Source organism: Patagioenas fasciata, chromosome 6, assembly GCF_037038585.1.
Source record: "Patagioenas fasciata isolate bPatFas1 chromosome 6, bPatFas1.hap1, whole genome shotgun sequence".
Lineage (NCBI taxonomy): Eukaryota > Metazoa > Chordata > Aves > Columbiformes > Columbidae > Patagioenas > Patagioenas fasciata.
Window position 1 is genome coordinate 26322319 of NC_092525.1, and position 19113 is coordinate 26341431.

Here is a 19113-nt window from a genome sequence, read left to right on the forward strand (position 1 = left end):
ATGTAATGATAATTTAAAGTGTTGGCTTTTTTTCCTCCCTACTACCAGGAACAATTAAATATTTTTTTGCTTTTTAGCACTCCTGAGAAGTATATAGAAATGGATGTATTAATATAAGGACATTAGATCTGACTGTTGTTTTTATTAATTGTGTTTCTCTAGAGATTTGGAAAATGCATGGACTTCTGGCAGACTATTGTTTTTAATCTGAATCCTATCCTTGTGTGGAATATATAGACCTTTTGTATCCAGTTTTACAGACAATTAATGAAAACATTTATCTTCCTATTACTCTGGTCATTAAGCTAACAAATTTTAGTTTATAGTTGAAAGAATATACAGATCAAAATTATCAGCTAGAGCCCCAAGGGGAAAAAAAAGATGATAAATTAATTGTTTGATAATGTAAACCATTTGATCTGAGACTTAACTGAAGGAGAAATTGAAAAATGTCTTTAATTTTTAGACAGACCTAATTTGAGCATGATCATGTTTTTTCTCTCTGTGACAATCTAGCTAGAGCATATTATATTTGGGAGCCCTCGCTTTCTGGGGCTCCACTCATATTTTAATAACTCAGGTGAAGATTACTGTCCAGGACATAAGTTTATTAGTCTGGAAAACACCCTCAGTTCCCTTAATATTTTAGAAAATAACAAGTTGCTTGCCTTCATGAATTAATGGTATTTATTACACCTTCTTCAACTGTTACAACATTTGATAATATGATCAAGCAGATAGCGGGAGAGTTTTGTGTCTTTTTGAACAAGAGATGATATCAATAGAGCACAACTCTTTGGAAGCCCTACATTTTATGAAATATTGTTTAATCTTCCACAAACACATTTCTTCTAGAAATGTTCACTTTCTCCTTGTCACAGCTCTTTCAGTGATCTGCTGAATAGGAATTTAACAGCTGCCCTGTGAATAAAAACAAGCAGATACATCATAACCACACACTTAGCCAAGTAAAATATCCTGCCATTGCCCACCTGGGATGTTTGATCTCCTGATAAAGCCTCACACATCTTAGCTCTCTATATCAAGAAAAAAGCAACTGCCTTTTACTTTTTTTTTTTAATTATTATTATTATTATTTTAAACATGCTAGCTTGCAAATGAAAGGTCTCTTGGTCTGTGTCCCTAATCTGAAACCCATTTGCTACAACATACAAAATCAGAGTTAGAAAACACAGATTAGACTTAACAGATTCCTTATCATTAAAAAGTAAAAGACTTTGTGGGTTTTGGCCAGCTTTAAGACGATGTGACACTTTAAGCAAAAGAGGATTCTGTTTTAAATATTAAAATATACTAGTAACTCCTGGTAGGAAATTTCATTTACAGAAGTTTTAAAACGTACCCTCACACAGAAAGCTGTTTGTTCCCCTGTCTTGTCTGTTGTCCCATGTTCCTCAAATGAGAAAGTGATGTCAGGCACAAGAGGGAGAGTTCCCATCATGTTATCTTTGCAGCCTGTCAGGGGAGCTCTGATCTTCCCAAGCCTTTTCAGTTCTGCTTCACATTTTTTCAGTTCAGATAAACCTATGGTTAACTCAAAACGATTTTATTTATCTTATTAAATTGGAACCAAAATTTTTAAGGCAGAAAATGTATGAAATTATTAAGAGAGAAGGTAACAGACGTACTTGAACACATACAATTGTTGAAATGTTTGGTTTGAAATGACAAGAATAGAACCAGTAACAAACACTTCTTTTGTGAATAGAACCACAGCCAGTGATTGATGTTGATGCAACATTGACAGCTGATAATGCTGTCCAAATTAAGTGCAAAAGTCAACAAGTGTATGGAGCAAAAAGAGTATTTGAATTGACTTGGGAAAATGATGGAAAAATGGACTCCAATGACAGTTCTTGTGATTTTAAAAGAGAAAATCTCTTGTACTTGACAAACTATACATTTACGGTAAGTAGACTTCTTAAATTAAATGTATGTAATATTGCTGTATTTTCATTTTTTAAGCACATTGCACTTGATTTTATGAAAAAAGGCAAATATGGTGGCAGAAGAGTTGATCTGTGGGCCACAGATGTAAAGAAGTAGCTATTACTTTGGAGATAAAATGCATATGTGCCTAGCTTATCAAAAAAACCCTTTTGTGCTATTCCATATTTGTTCTGACAGCATGAAAAATACAAGCTAAATAGATTGCTTGTACTTGGGACAAAGAAATTTGGGGTTTCCATAAGTTTTCAAATTTTTTTTTTTTAAGTATAACTGATACTTCAGTGTTTAAAACACATTTCATTTGATGAATGTGTGAGTGTCATTTCAATCAGAAGATAAACGTGGGATTTAAGTCTTGAGGTAATTGCTGAGAAATAAATTATTCAGAATTTTTCACTGTGAACATTTTTGATGCTTCAGGGACTCGCTAGTGTAAAGCAGTTCGGAACCTGTTGCGTGTCCTTGCATCAGCCTTTTACGAGCCAGTCGTTGCTTCCATACAAAATGTATCATACTCTGTTTACAAGCTTCATTTTTCTGGAGGTTTCCTGCTGTTCTCTCTTCTCTTCTTCTTTCTCTTCTTTCCCTTCTTGCATTTGTTGTTTGCAAAGCTAATGGTCTTGTGTGATCCCCTTACTGTGGCCAGTAGGAATATTTTTTATATTTTGATAGCTCCTCTCAGTAAAGTTTAAAAGAAAGTAATCAGTAGGAATGACAGTTTTATTACTTTTAGGAACTAGTTCCACTCATTTTCTAAAATCTTCTCCGTGTCTTCTTGAGGAAATGCAGTATCGGAGAACCTGAGTAGACTAGGTTTTGTTCCAAGGCTTTGTCAGTACTTTTCCAGCAGATTCTGCTCAGAAAACTGTATTTGGAAAACAGCAGTGAAGTCCTGTAGGAGCCAAAGATGCTTGCATTGCCCCCTTAGTAAGAGACCCCTGCACTCTTGTGAGCTTTCTGTACAGCACTCGCAGGGATCAGTTTGCCTTGCAGAAGAAATTGGCTTTTGTTTGGCTCTAAACCTGGTTCAGGTTATGGAAGTCTCAAGAAAAAAACAAAACCAAAACAAACCAGATCACCTGTGAGAGCTGGCAGATGCCACAATTCCCATCTATCTGCACACTGAGCAGTGCAGGGAATAAGCAGGAGCTGACCTAGGAAACTTGCTGCACAAGGTTTCTGACTTTTGCTATGTGAGAAGCTTCTTGCTTGTTTTCTCTGGCACCCCTGCCACTCCTCTGGCTGTTGCATCTTACCATGGCTTCCTTCCCAGCTGCAGAATTCAGAAGCCACCAACCCCCTGAACACATCGGCCTTTGAAAGCAGGGGGTGGGAGCTGGGGCACAGCCCTTGAGTCTTCAGGAGAGGTTTCTCTTAAGGGATTGGGTAGGCTCAGGAAGAACTCAGCGTGCAGTCTGTAATGGGCCTCAAAGCTTCTCCACCCCTTCAGATGATTTGCAGCAGGAGAATATTACTAATAAAATCACTGTTATTCAGTCGTGTTAGTATTCTCCACTGTTTAGTATTAAATCTAACTTTATTCTTAAGATTAATTTTTCTTCAGAAGAAAAGTATGCAGTATTTGACATCCAAACTTCAAGGTGCCTTTTAGATCTGATAGAAATTTTCATTAAGGTAATTTAAAAGACTGGATAACTGCAAAATATATTATGAAATAAAAACACATCTAAACAAAGTTAGTATTTTAACACCAGTTTAAGTATTCAAAACTTAATGTTACAAGAAAGCAGCTTATTTAAAAGTTTATATGACTTACTGTCCATACAGACTTGTATTAAAAATATCCAATTCAGTTGACTGTTTGTATATTTGAGCAAATAAAATAAGGCCATTTTATTACATATTACATAACTGTTTCATATTTGAGATATTCAATTTTGATTTGATGATAGATCCGATTTTTTTTCCTCAATTTCCATCAATTTTGATTTTGTAAAATGTCTCCTATTTTGCTAACTTTTTTTCCAAGCATCTACATATTTTTTGGATCTAGATCTTGCTATAAATTAGTTGGAAACCTGGCCTGCACTATGGCTGGCTGTACAAAGATTGATGATAGATACTGCTGTCAATGAGGCTGATTCATTACAAACAGATGGATGTATTTTGAATATGCACTGTGCTTTGCTTTTAAAACATTTTATGCAGAAATTTTTACTTGTTGTATCTCAACATCTCTATTTTTCTCACCCACTGCATGCAGATCTTAGTGTATAATGGAGAATATAGAGGGCAGCCGGTAATGAAGAGTATTAGAACCAGATGTAAGTAAATATACACAGCATTTTTACTTTTAGATTTCAGCATAGTGTGAAGTAGTAGTGTAAACTGTGAATTTAATTACAAGTGCTTCTAATTAAAAATCCAAACTACCTGGTTTTATACTTCGTAGTTGTTCTGCATTTGAAAAAAATAATGTCCTAATTCAGCACTAACGTAACAGATGATGTTTACAAGTCATTGACCGTAATTCAGAATTATTACACCACTGTGCTTTCCTCAGGAAACATTCAAATGCAACTAGAAATTCATTTCTCTAACTTGAACTGTTCACTTTAGGATTACTTTCTTTTGTTCAGATCCTGTATTTCAGGAGTTGAACACGTGACTTGCCAAGGATTCCCAGCTCCCAGATGAGGAGCAGCTGGGAGCTCCACTGCTCAGGTGTACAGATCACACAGAGCAGTAGAGAACCATGCTAATGCTCAACCAGTGGGTCAGCTGTGGCATTTTGACAGGTGGACATGAAGAGCTCCAGTTTTCTTAATGAAGAAATAAAACTTCCTTTTCTGTGAGCTTGGAAGTTTTTGGCACTTTGGAATAACAAATTTAAACTAAGCACTTCAAAATAATTGAATTGTTTTGTTCTCTTGCTAGATAATTCTAAAGCACTGATTATATTCTTGGCATTCTTGATTGTTGTGACATCGCTTGCTTTACTACTGGTTCTGTACAAAATCTATGATCTTCACAAAAAAAAGCTTAGGTAAGCTTCGTGTTTCTCTCCCTCTCTTACATGTAGGGGTAGAGGGAAAGCTTTCTGTTTTTCCACAAGATTTCCCAATGGGTGTTGCAAAAATGTTTCAAATTGGATGTTTCTTTAATACTGGGAAAAGACATTCTTTGAACTTTTAATCCTTTAAAAAGAAACTCATTTTTTTTTGTGTTTTTTCTGGGAATGCAAATACAACAAAATAGTTTAAAAATGTCTCTGCTACACCCTTTCTTGGGGTGCAGAAGAACTGATGTGCTAGAACAAAATGTTTGTCACTTGTTTTGTGAAAAAATATTCACAGATATCTGGAAATCCTTACCTTTGTGATTTAAGTTAAAAATAATGACAATAATACACACTTTATTGGAATTCTTTCAAATGTTTATTCACCAGAAACCATATCTCAGGAAGGGTTTGAGTATTGCAGTCATCTCTAGGTGACTTGGCATCTTGGGAGGACGGCAGGGGCCGTGCTGCGATGTGTCAGGGGGCGTTTGCTGCTGTTGGAGGTGGAGGAGTTGGGGCAGTTTCTTCGGAAACTTCTCAGCACTTTGGCCACAGCAGAACTTGGGGATTCATCTCTTCCAGCGTCTTCCAAAGCACCTCTGCGTGGGGCCTATAAGACCTGTAGCGCTGTTGTTTCAGAGAGCTTGTTACACAGTCTGCTGGTTATGAACAGTTTTGATGTTCACATACAAAGCTGCTTTTATTTAACTCATTGTCACATATATGTCTTACTAGTCAGAGCTTTTACAGATCCTTATGCTTCTTGCAGCAATTCTTCTGAAGGTGTTAACCTTGTTACAGGTGAGTATCTCTATATATTTGGCTAGTGGAAATAAAGTTAGTCATGTCTTGCTGCCACCTTTGAATTGTTTACGTTCTAGGTTGTATAGATAGATTACATGATAAAGCCTCATTTGGAGAAAAAGAATGCTTTGGTAAATACACAGCAGAGGTGTTTACATTTAAATGGACTGGAAGTTTATCAGTGTTTGAAAAACCCTTATTTGTTATTTAATTACAAACCAAATTTTGTTACCCCAGACAATGGCTGTGATATGTTTAACCCTGAGAGTAAGTCCAGAATCAAATACAGCTTCAAGCAGCATTTCCCTCTCCTGTGCACCTTTTTCAAAGCAAGAATTTAACCATAAGGTAGTTGGGCTTTACTGCGAAATTTTGAAGGCTGCCAAATCCCGAAGACTGAAATTGAACATTATGTGCAACTTTTTGCACAGGATTTCAAAGCCTATGAAGAAAGGCAGAATCAATCAATACCAGAAATCTTCAAGAAAAAATAATTTATGACATTCAAGCCCATAGAAATTAACTACATTGAATGGGAAGTAATGCTATGTTGATGTTCAAGTCCATTTGCTTAGACACACAGTTGTTAAAAAAAATTATCTTTTCAATGTAAATGAAAAATGAGTAAATGTGTAGTTAGGAATGCTAAAACTTGTTCAGTCATTAAAGATGGTATTACAGTTTATTGCAACTCAGAGAATAACTTGGAGAAAATCTGGAAAAGTAGGCGATGGATGTTGTTACATTTATAAGTTGTTTGCACAATAATCCATTTTAACACTGATGACAAATGATTAGAATGAAGTAGAGGGTAAGACCACGTAACTATTGTGGATGTTGGGGCTGTTGCCGAGACCTGAACATGAGAATCAGCACTTTGTACAAAAGAACTGTCAATGCAGCATCCCTGCATGTGGTCTCCTCCAGAGGTGTCTCCAGTCGGGCAGCAGAGCTCAACAAGCTCTGCTGTTCCCAGCATCTGTTTGCTTACAGCTGGCTGGGGCAAGACCATATTTTTCGAAAAATAAACATGCTTATTTAAAATAAAGAGGTTTGTCCTTTTGATAATTTATCTGACATTTCAAGAATCATGTTTACTGAAAAGTAATTAACACTTGCAATGTCTTGGTTACTAAATGTTCAACATATTTACACAGTTAAAGATGATGACAGGCAACTTCTGAACATAGAGCCAATACCTTCGGAGCAATTGCTGGACACGTACAAGAGAAAGATTGCTGACGAAGGAAGACTTTTCTTGGATGAATTTCAGGTTTGTCATTGGCTCAAAATATACCATAGATTTGTAGCCAGATGGTTGGAAGAATTCTGTTCAAGAGCATGCACTGGTTATATAGATAAATAAATAGATAAAATAAGCTAGACAATTGAGTGAATTCTCATCCAATAGCAAATAGGCTTCAGTTAATTTTGCTACCAATATCTCTTGATTATAAGATAATGGTACTTTTTATTTTATTATTTTTTTTTTCCTGAAGGTGTTTTTGAGAAAAATGTGTTAAATACACGGTGTAAACACTTCTCATTCTGAAGTAGCTTTTAATGCATATTAATACTCTCTCTTACTGCATAGCCATGGGGATATAAATAATATATTATTGTGGAGATATATATTATTTACACTTAGGGAAAATAAATTTGTTTATTTTAGAGATAAGAAATATATGAAGTAGTATCTTATGAAACAGAATGTTATCTTCCAGACTTAGTACCAAATTTTTTCCATAAGCATTTGACTGAAAGCAGAAACTATTTTAAATATATGCTTACCTAATAAAAGAAACATTGTATTTTACAGAGTATCCCTAGAGTTTTCACTAAATTTGCAATAAAGGAGGCCAAAAAAAGCCATAATCAGAATAAAAACCGTTACATTGATATCCTTCCATGTGAGTATTTGTTACAATTTATGCATGTTATGGAAATATTTGTTTTCTCAGTGCCCTAATATAATTATTTTGTTTTAAATTATTTAAACAGATGATCATAACCGTGTCGAGCTCTCAGAGATCCCAGGAGACCTAGGATCAGACTATATCAATGCAAGTTATATTGATGTGAGTGACTTCTACTTAGCAAAAGTCTTAAGCACTATTGAAGAAATTCTGTAGTCTGTATGTTTCATGCATCAAACACCATTTAAGTTCTTTCCATCTTCGTAATGTATTCGGTGTTATTGGACTGTTGCATATTGAACTTATTTTTAAAGTTGCAAATCTTTTAAATTGCTCCTGCTTCATCCTTTCTCAAAGTTGATCATTGTACCTTTTGTAGGGCTTCAAAGAACCAAGAAAATACATTGCTGCACAAGGTAATTTTTAACCTTAAAAGAATGTGCTTCCTTTGTTCACCCATTTTTGTTAGAGAGTGATAAAAAAAGTATTAGTAAATTTCAATAAAAATTGAAAATCTGACATTTTGAACTTTAATATGAAAAAGTTGCTAATGAGTTTATGCTTAGGGAGTTTTGTGAAGATGAACAAGTTGTACTTCAAAGACAGATTTCTCATGATGTGTAATTTTACATCAAAAGTTTTCAGATTTCACAGCTATGCACTAAAGAAATATATGAGACTTTTAAAATGTTATAACCTAATGGCAGCAGTCACAATGATATCAAGCGTTACTTGCATGATGTCTGGTTAACTCTTCAGACTGCATGGCTAAGCATGTCAGGAAGGTGCGTGTTTTTAATGTAGCTGTACTCTTTGAATAACTCCCTTAAAATACCTCCTGCTAGGCCCCAAGGATGAAACCACAGATGATTTCTGGAGAATGATCTGGGAACAGAAGGCAACAATTATTGTCATGGTGACTCGCTGTGAGGAAGGAAAGAGGGTGAGAAATGTCTGTCCTTCCACCCATCCATCTTTTCATCCTTCTTTTGTCTGAAAACAGAATGGGTTGCTGTGCTGTGGTGACTTACATTTTGTTCTTAGTACTTTGTTTTCATTCTTTGGTGTTCTCTTACTGTGGCAGAACCTATGTTGGAAAGCATACCAAAACAGTGTTGCCTTGTGGAATTACCAGTCTTATCAGATAATGTCACTTTAGTCACAGCTGTAAGTAGCAGAGGGTGAGCTTCCAGGTTATTAATAAATCCAGAAAAGGGCTCAAGGTAGAACTCTAGCTCCTCTCAGATCTGACTTAAAAGGTATGGTTTGTATTTTTCTCCTATTATCTTCTGGTATTCTGGCAATGCCCGCAGTAAATGCTAGACAGAGTATTTTTTCCTTCAACTGGGAAGTTGGATGCTTCTGGCTTGCCTTTGTTCCTTATCCAGGTACAGCAGGGAGAAGGGGTACTGCTATTTTAACTGCTTTTAGAGATGAAAAGGTTGGCAGCATGCAGATTTACAGCATTCCAAATTTGATGTTACAAGCAGGCGGGAGCAACATCCCTCACTGAAGACTGAAAAAAGAAGCTGTAGAAGTAGCTGCAAACTTTTCTACAGCCTTCAGGTTACAGCAACAGTAGTTGTTCACTTCTTCAACTAGTGTACGGGATTTTTTCCTCATTTTATGTTCGAAGTTAAATTCCATGGGCATACACTTCAGGTCAGAGACCTGAATTGTTGGATATTTGGAATTATTTAGCACCGACATCCTAAGCAGTGACACCTTTCCAGGAGAGGACAAGACCTGTGAGAAGCTGGAAAAGCAATACTGAGTTGCCATCTATTTTAAATTAGACTTTCTTCCAGCTCTCAGTTCTCTGTGACTTTGTTGTCATGCTGCTCACCTAACTTCATATCTTCATAGAACAAATGTGCCCAGTACTGGCCGTCAATGGAGAATGGCTCTGCAACATATGGGGACATCATTGTGAAGATCAATGAAAGTAAAATATGTCCAGACTATGTCATTCAGAAACTACACATCACAAATGTAAGTTGATTCAGAAGTGTAAGCCTGACTAGGATTGGAGTGTCTCTTTGAAGTTTCTCCATATTGTTGAGAGTCAGCTATTAATAGAAGATGATTTGCTGTTTTCCGTAAGCAACATATAGTGAAAGAGAAAACTTCTTAGATGTAGGTGCCATTCCTTACAAGAAATATGAGTTACAAATATATTTCCCAACTGAAAAATGTATTTTCCGTAGTACTCTGGAATTGGCATTTAAGAAGAAACTGTTAATATGCTGTTAATTATAGAAAACTTAATACATTGTGGTTTCCTTACATATTTAGCTTGTTCTACATGTAGAATCATTAAGGCTGGTTAATTGCTTTCTCCGAAATCACATTGGTGGTTCTGTGCTTAATTGAGATCAAAATTTGTCATTTAAGGCTAAATGCTTCTCTCCAGGCCCTTTGCGAAAATATTTCAGTGAAGGTAAATGAAGCACAAGTCATCAATAAAAGCATTAAGCCTCAAAGAATAAATTTGCTGACAGATCTTCAGCAAGGTAGTCAAGCAATAGACTCCAGCCATCTTTATCCGTGATTACAACTGGAAATTCCTATTCTGCTGTTTCATGTGGTCTGATTAAAAGAAAGTTGCAACTTAGTGTGAAGCCAGTGAGAATATCAGGATGTTAAGAAGTAATTATTAACCAAGACATTGCTCTGTGGCTAGAGCGATCTGACATTAGAAATGAGAGTTTGCTGCAGGTTGAGGACTGATATTTTTAGAGCTGTCTTCTCTCTGTTCAGCTGGCATCATGTTAATACAGATAAAACTGACCAAACAAACAACAAAAAACCCCACCAAACCCCAACTGTTACACCCTCAACAGACTACTCCTGGGAGATGTAAGAGAATTACCAAACTGTACCCCTTGAAGTAAGCAGAGATACACAGTGGCCAAGTTGTTTATGAATAGAGTGGGGGAAATATACTGTACTCTAGATCATAGGCTAACCTGAGAAAAAAGTCTTTATAGCAACACTTTAAACCTCCTGTTTATCCTCTATTGAAATCATGTGTTCCAGATTCATACACATTTTTTAATGAAAATTGAATATGAAAAATGTTGTAACCTCAGAAACCATTGGGATTGCAACATTACAGCATACTGCTTGAAATTTCTGTTTCAACATTTGAGAACTGTTGCCCTTATTTTTCTTCTTCTTTGTATATTTATACTTGATTTTGGCTTTGTATATCTATGAAACCCCACCCTCCACTTTGTCTAGGGAAGAGAAAGGACAGCTGGAAGAGATGTCACTCATATTCAATTCACAAGCTGGCCAGACCATGGAGTTCCTGAGGATCCACATCTCCTTCTCAAACTCCGACGCAGAGTTAATGCTCTTAGTAACTTTTTTAGTGGCCCAATAGTCGTTCATTGCAGGTAAATATATATTATTTTTTTTAAATTATGTTAATGTTAAATGAAGTGAAGCTATTCTGAAAAGGAGCTGGCAAAAGTATTTGACTAGTCCCAAATTTTTTGAGTTGATCACTTGAGAGTGAGACAGCCAAAGGTACATAAAAAGGCCTGTTTTCTTCAGGTCAATAAAATCTGAGGTAGGCCTTTGGACCTTTGGAAAGCAGCCAGATAAACGTCTGACTGTCCCGTTGTTACACATTTGCACTTTCACTCTGCCACTGACTATTCCCCTCCAGTGTGGGACTGAGAGATTCTGCTCCTTAATTAAAATCCCTTTGTGCTTTGCAGTGCCGGTGTTGGACGCACTGGGACATACATTGGAATTGATGCCATGCTGGAGGGGCTGGATGCAGAAGGCAGAGTAGATGTTTATGGCTACGTTGTGAAGCTGCGTCGGCAGCGATGCCTTATGGTTCAAGTAGAGGTATTTCACCAAAACTCTGCTTGCTTAGGACTCTCCTTTGCTAGGGCTTCATCAGCATTTCTCAGAAGAGCGCTGCTTAGTCCTGGGTACCGCTACAGTTCAGCTGAAGTTGTTAGTACAAAATGTAACTCTGAAAAGCATAAAGACAGATAAAAACTTCAACACAGTTTTTCAGTTTTAGTAACTTTTTAACTTTGTAAGTTTAGGCTTTAAAAAAGGAAGCCAAGAAGAACATATTAAATTTTATAATGCAGCTTCTGGCATGCAGTTCACAGATGCAAAATTGAGCTTGCATAACCAAACTCCATTTTCAAATTCTGAAAACCCTCTGTCTAGGTGGGATTTTCAGTTGAGTTGAGAGTACAGCAAAAGTTACGGACTGATGCGGTGCATGTGTTTAACTTATTTAATAGTTTTGCAGATCTTTCAAATCTCAATTGTGTATTTATTGAATGACATTTATTTGCAGAACGCTTTTCATCCAACACACTAAACATGCTCCAAAATTTCGAGTTTGGAAGCTCCTCTGATTTTTAATACTTCTATTTAATGGTTAATATTGTTAACACTAATAACATAATGAGAGTAATAGTTTCCTACAATGGTTTTAAAAATTGATGATTTTTTTAAACTTCTTTAATAACTTCGTTTTTAAACTCTTCAAATGGGAAACACCAGTCACAGTACATCCTTATTCATCAAGCGCTAGTGGAATACAATCAGTATGGAGAAACAGAGGTCAGTCTCTCAGAACTGCATTCCTATCTTAACAATCTGAAAAGAAAAGATCCTCCGAGTGATCCTTCTCTGCTGGAGGCAGAGTTTCAGGTAAATCAGCGTTACGTTCCAGTGCCCTTACCTCTCACTTACATTAGAAAGTGCCTTGCATAATAGTCATGAGAGAGAGATACCATACATAATAGAGCATTCCAGTACTATTTTATTTCTCTGACTCAAAAACAGTTTCTTTACCTGTAGGTAAAGCTGAAAAAAAGCTGTAATTAATAAAATTGTATTTCTGCATTTGATGTTAATATTTTTAACGAGGTTGGGGAGCATAGAACAGTTACTTGTGTCTATGTGCGTGATTTCTTGCACTATTATTCATGCCATAGCAGACATTTTCAAAGGATAGTCCAGATGTGACCAAAGTTTAAAGGATTGAAGTAAGAAGTGAGGCACTGGGAGATGAAGGCCAGGTGTGGGTATCCAGAAGGGACAGTGATCCCAGGAACCATTTTAATCGAACTTAACCCCAAACATCCTCTTTCTTTAGAGATTACCTTCCTACAGGGGGTGGCGGACACAAAACACGGGGAATCGTGAAGAAAATAGAAGCAAAAATAGGAATGCTAATATAATTCCATGTAAGTGTTTTCCATGAACCTTCCCTTATTTTATCGGTTATCTTCTGTAAGAAAATCTACTAAATTTTGAAAAGAGGGCAGTAAATCACCTTGCTGAGATATATTTGATTGATTGATTTTCTCAACACTGTAATATTAGAAACTTGTCATAGTGTTTTAAAAAAGAAGACCTGGAGTTTTAAAAACATGAATTATTGGGAGTGTTTATTTCAAATAAAGTGGTCTTTGTTCTGCAGTCTGTTGTGAAATGACTGGGCTTTTTCTGTCTGTTTTCTCCTCTGCACATGCGGGGAGAGCTGCCTTCTAATGCTGTACCTGAGCAGCAGTGTGGCATGACTGTGACATTTTGTCTCATGCAGATGACTTTAACCGAGTGCCCATCAGGCACGACGATGAATGCAGCAAGGAAGGTGAACATGATTCAGATGATTCCTCAGATGAGGACAGTGACTGTGAGGAATCAAGCAAATACATCAATGCTTCCTTCATAACCGTATGTATTTTGAGTATCCACTAGAAGTATTTCACAAACTTTCAGATCAAACAATATTCTAGCTTGAGCCCTTATTCTCTTTTTTGGCTTCACAAACAGAACAGGATTTACCTGAATAAGAGAGAAAGATCTGACAGTTGATTGGTAAATCCATTTATAGTTTTCGTCATCAAAATCTACATTGTGCTACAGCTATGAGTCTTTTTGTCTTACATAGTCTTGTGTGATGTCAGCTAGTGACAAGAAACACAAACAGTTTTTTTTGGTTTGCTTGTGAGTGTCTGTGTTATGTTTAAAACCACTAGCTTTCCAGCTGGCCTCATGATAACATATATTTCTATTAGTGGGCATCTGTCTATGTACAAGTTGATCCATATTAATATTTTCCCTGTTAGTGAAATGTGAGTATAGTTATTCACATATACAAAACCCTGTAAGTTATCAATTTTTAGTATCCTATATATTGTATACTCCCAAAAGGAGAGCAGTTATTGGTCACTAATGAAGTAACTGATTTTAATGGACTTACTAGCTAAATTGTATTTATCTGAATCTTTTAAAATGCTGCACAGTTAGGATATATATTCAGAGTAAATTTATTTTTACTTTCGGTTAGGTCAGCATGAACTGACTCATGCACCAACTTTGTGTGGTATAAACTCATTTTTTTGTGATCAAATTAAAAAGCTATTTAGAATTAAATGTTTCAGCCCTTAAAAATACGCTTTGCAGGAAATGGCAGGGAGAGATCTCACCCACTGCAGCATGAGGATACCTTGTTGTCAATCTGGAAGTGATAGTGTTTTTAGGAGGACTGAGTAATGACATTTGGCACCTAGAATTCCTGTAAGATCATTGCCCACTGTGATAGGCATATTCTCCCTATAAATAAAAGGGTTCATTACTTTATTTCACTGGGTATTTTTTAAATGGCAATGAGTTCTGTTGCTTGATAATCACAGTTCAAATGAATTAAAGAAAAAAAGATTAAAAATTTCTTTTATAGGGTTACTGGGGTCCGAAAGCCATGATTGCAACACAGGGACCACTTCAGGAAACTATCTGTGACTTCTGGCAAATGGTCTTCCAAAGAAAAGTCAAAGTCATTGTTATGCTGACAGAGCTGAAAGAAGGAGATCGGGTAAGGGCATCGTCTTCACACTGACACATTAAGGGTCCTCTACATGCAAAGAAAACACTGCACTGCACTCTCCATTCCCTTCCTCCAGTTAAGCGTGTTTCATGGGATGAGGAATTTGGATTTCCAACGTAATTTGTTCTATTATTTACTTAGTTCACTTTCTAATGAAGTTTTGAGGGGAAGAGTGTATGATGCTATATTTTGAAATATAATGGCACTCCTACTTTAAAGTCAATACGTTCTGTAAGTGTATGTGAAAGATAAAATAAAAGGAAGTTTGAATGGTAAGCACCGACTTGTACTTTTATCCATTTTAGGAACTCTGTGCACAGTACTGGGGAGAAGGAAAACAAACATATGATGGCATAGAAGTTCAAATGACAGATGTCAACAGTTGTCCTAGCTATACCATACGTGCATTTGATGTTACACATCTGAAGGTAAAAGTTTATTTGCAAATTCCAAAAGGAAGATGTAAATTTGTTTCCCTTTTATAAACTTAGTCTAAAGAAAGAGAAGGGACAGTTCCCACTGCACTTACCTCCTGCTCTACAAAACGGAAATACTTTTGTCTTCCAGATCAGCAGTCAATCATGATAAATGCTATAAATTATGTCAAATTTTCCATTTATTGAATTGTTGAGATGGTGGTATTGGAGTCTCAGGCGGTCAGCTGTCTTTCAGCCTTCAGGCAGAGTATGGATGTCTACCTACCTCGTATTCATGAGGTAGAACTCACATCACCATGCAGTTCCTCAGGAATATAATTTTTCTTTTGTAAATCAGCGGCAATAGATACACTATGTGAATCTTTATTTTAACCTGAACATTGACTACATCTCCACTGTTGCTTTTCAGACAAAAGAAACACAGAAGGTTTATCAGTATCAGTATCACAAATGGAATGGCTTGGATGTTCCAGAAAATCCCAAAGATTTAGTTGGCATGATTCTCAACCTTAAACAAAAAGTCCCAGCCAGAGCAGTCACTGAGGACAACAGGAGTACCCGCAGCGTCCCGCTCGTTGTCCACTGCTGGTGGGTCTGAATTCAGCACATACCTTAGCCTAACTCTAAGTTCTGGATATATGTAGCAACCACAATTCTGGGATGCCTTTCTTTTCCCACAAACCTTTCCATGTGTCTGGAGACTCAGCTCTCCCTAGCAGATTCCTTAAATTGCTCAAACTTGACCTTTTTGATTGTAGTGTTGAAAAGTGAACATGCTTCAGCAAGTATGAGCATGTAGTAGGTGGTCAGAGCTGGCTGCTCCTGCCTTGTACACACACTTTTGGAAGAAATGCGTGGTTGGAGTGTTCTTGTAGCACACTACTAATGAGGATCTAGTAGAGCTTTTAGGTTAATCTCTCACTCCAGTACATAAGCCCACATTTTAGTACCATTTCGAGGAACAGGCTTGCATACCACCTAAAGTGGAGGATGATCCTGCTAAACAATTGTTCAGACTGTAACTCTGAAGCTTTTCTCTTTCCCCTTAGGTAGCCATCTGAGATCCAGGTAGTCGCTGGATAAGCTGTGTCTTGCGTGTACAGATATTCTTAATAGTAACAACTTCAGTCCAGTGAAAAATGTTTTGGAAATGTAATTCATTATGTAGACTTTAAAATATATCTAACATTTAGTCAGAGGACCCACTGATTTTGCGTGTTAAATTTGAATGTACGTTTTGTATCATCTTCTAGTGATGGATCACAGCAGACTGGTGTATTTTGTGCTTTAATGACCCTTTTGGAAAGTGCAGAAATAGAAGAAGTAATAGATGTTTTCCAAGTAGTAAAATCTCTTCGTCGCACCAGGCTGGGAATGGTCTCCACCTTTGTAAGTAAATTTTGTGATGACTCTCGTAAACTCCTTACAGCACATGTTATTTACAGCTTAGGTACTCTAAAAAGAGGACTTTTTGATACTTTGTGGATGAAGAGGGTACTGAGTGACTCAACTTGGAACATTCGATGCAGGTAGTTACAGAGACGTTACATGCACATGAAGTCAGAATAAACCGCAAAAGCAATGCTCTGTATGCCTGTGGAACTGTGGAAGCTGTTTTGTATGCTTAATGTGCAGTCTTACATGTTCAACTATGTGTTACGTTTCTAAAATTCAAGAAAACAGAGAAAGAATGGCTTTAGTCTTGAGCTCTGAGCATTCCATTCATACTAACTTCTTTTTATATTTAAGGAACATTACCAATTTCTGTATGACACCATTGCCAGTGCCTACCCTGCACAGAATGGACAAATAAAGAAGAATAGCCAGCAGGAAGATAAAATTGAATTTTGCAGTGAAGTAGAAAAAACAGATCAGGAAACGGATTTGATCACTATTGACGTTACTCCATCAACAGCAGCGGAAAATGAGCCTTCTGAAGTATGTGATGATTCTAATGCTGCAGATAGCACTAAGGGAACAGAAAGCTCTACAAATGGCCCCACAACTCCAGTTCTAACTTAGAGGCTATACTAAAAAGAAAAAAAAAAAAGTGCTTTTTCATGTGCAAAAATCTTAATGTAAGAAGTATAAGATTTCTTCCTCTTCCCACCTTTTTTTTAGAAGACATTTACTGCGGTACCAGTTTTTCAAAGGTACAAATGTAAAGAAATACTAGAAACTTTTAGAGAGCGACAAAGAACTGTGAAAGTTGAATTTTTATGTAGATTTGCATTTAATACTTCTTCAGAAACCTTTTCACTATTTTTATACTTTTTCTTTTAAAAATAAGTACAGTGTAATACTACGCTGGACAGTGGGAAGGATTTTTTTTTTACTTCTGTAACAAGGAGAAAAGCAACTCAGAACAACAAGGTTAGTGTGTTGCAAAAACAGCTCTCTCTTCAAAACTATTAGCAAGTAAATTAACCCAATTGGTAGGCATATATGGCAGCATTTCAGGAGTGCTGACTAAGCACTGCTTTAATAATACTCCATGGAACTTGTGGGACTTTGCCAAAGAGTTTACTGTTTACATCATGGGGCAATTCCAAGGAAGTCAGATTTACAAATACTCTGGATGTCCTCCTGTATCAATGTGGGATAGAAATTTCTGCATTTTTCTAACATGCCTCAAGGTGTCCTTGTTGCTCCACATATATTAATCTGAGATTTCAGTGTTCTGACTCCAAGAAGAGTTTGGAGATTGGCATTTGAATGATTGCAACGATTCTGATAAAAAACTCTTTCTGTTTACTCTTAGAGCGTACAGTATTGTGTGCTTGCACATCTGTTTCTTAGCTTACTGTTATTTAAAGGAATTGCTTCCATGAATGCGTCTGACCTGTTTTCAGAATTAGAAAATACTTAGATGCTTTTCCTCCAAACCTTGTAGATTTTAATTGGTATAGGATTATTTTTTTTCATCATGAAGTTTTGTATGTTACAATTGTGCTATTTTTACTATTTCTTGCTGGATTTTAGCTCACTGTTTTTAGAAGAAAATAAAAAATAATTAGTAGTTGACAAAGTGGAAATTATTTTGTTCTATTGGACTCAACAAACTGATCATCTTCTTCTAAATGCACAGTCTTGTGTTATCCCATACATGGAAAAAATTTACAAATTTCAGTAGGAAAACACACCTTTTAATTCTTATAAAACTGTGTGTGAAGCCAGGTAAGTGTCATGATTCTCCCATTACAGAGGAAGGAAAACTCATTTTTCTTTTGCATGAAGTCATTAAAGGAACAGTCACTCAGCAGATTCAGTGCTCCTGAATCACTGCATATTCCTAACCTCTCTTTACAAAACATAATTGAAAATTCTTAGAGACCATGTAAACAACATGTACAGTTGCACTTGGTTAAAAAATTAATTTAATTTTGCTGTTACTCTAGATCAAGTATTTCATTCACAGTTATCAGCTCAGACAAGTGCTTCCTGGCAGTCTTGGTTGAACACATGTCAGCAAACAGGGACCGAGGCAGTGGGATTCCCCTCGACTGGCAGCTGAGCTGCTTTTCCAGCTGAAGCTCTGAGAGGTGATAAACTAACAAAGCTGAGGGAATAACCTGTGGAGAAAAAGCTCTTGAGGCTAAATGTGAAGGTAATATACAAAAATAGTATGCTCAAAACCTGTTGGCTGTTTTTAGAGGAACATGTTGAAATGGCAAAGTTAGCATACCCATGAAGATCAAAAGGATAAGGAGCCTTAGACGCAGATTGACTTAATGGTGGTCATTGGATGACAGAGAGCAATTAATTTATTTTTCCTCTTCTAAGATTTGGCCACTGTAAAGCCTCCCTACCTAGTTCAGGTAGTAAAATAAAAAGGTCAGTGCATCTGCCTATTGCAAGAATGTGGCGACAGAGACTAGTCACACTGTTATGAATAACTGAAAATATTGGCAACATTTTAATTTTGTTTAAATCTGGGGGCACTAATACTCCTCATTTCCTTGAAAAATGGCTCTCCAGCTTTTTAAGCTCCTGAGCTGTAAATACCGGAAGCTCGGGTTTTTGGTTTTGTTTGTTTGTTTGTGGGTTTTTGTGTGTTTGTTTTTGTTTTGTGTTTGTTTGTGGTTT

At 36.6% G+C, this 19113-nt stretch overlaps 1 protein-coding gene across 20 annotated transcripts in view; it reads left to right on the forward strand.

Annotated features, from left to right (window-relative positions):
* Window positions 1-18055, forward strand: part of PTPRC (protein tyrosine phosphatase receptor type C) — an 84074-nt gene extending 66019 nt beyond the window's left edge. For all 20 annotated transcript variants that reach the window (XM_071810306.1, XM_071810304.1, XM_071810302.1 and 17 more), the window contains 20 exons: window positions 1730-1929; window positions 4196-4256; window positions 4870-4978; window positions 5763-5794; window positions 6955-7070; window positions 7617-7707; window positions 7799-7875; window positions 8093-8129; window positions 8559-8656; window positions 9580-9705; window positions 10957-11114; window positions 11442-11577; window positions 12256-12405; window positions 12854-12944; window positions 13304-13437; window positions 14444-14578; window positions 14896-15018; window positions 15437-15615; window positions 16281-16416; window positions 16777-18055. In XM_071810306.1, the coding sequence (XP_071666407.1) occupies window positions 1730-1929; window positions 4196-4256; window positions 4870-4978; window positions 5763-5794; window positions 6955-7070; window positions 7617-7707; window positions 7799-7875; window positions 8093-8129; window positions 8559-8656; window positions 9580-9705; window positions 10957-11114; window positions 11442-11577; window positions 12256-12405; window positions 12854-12944; window positions 13304-13437; window positions 14444-14578; window positions 14896-15018; window positions 15437-15615; window positions 16281-16416; window positions 16777-17049 (2462 nt within the window). In that variant the 3' untranslated portion in view covers window positions 17050-18055. The remainder of the gene's footprint in view (window positions 1-1729; window positions 1930-4195; window positions 4257-4869; window positions 4979-5762; window positions 5795-6954; window positions 7071-7616; window positions 7708-7798; window positions 7876-8092; window positions 8130-8558; window positions 8657-9579; window positions 9706-10956; window positions 11115-11441; window positions 11578-12255; window positions 12406-12853; window positions 12945-13303; window positions 13438-14443; window positions 14579-14895; window positions 15019-15436; window positions 15616-16280; window positions 16417-16776) is intronic.
* Window positions 18056-19113: the final 1058 nt, after the last annotated feature.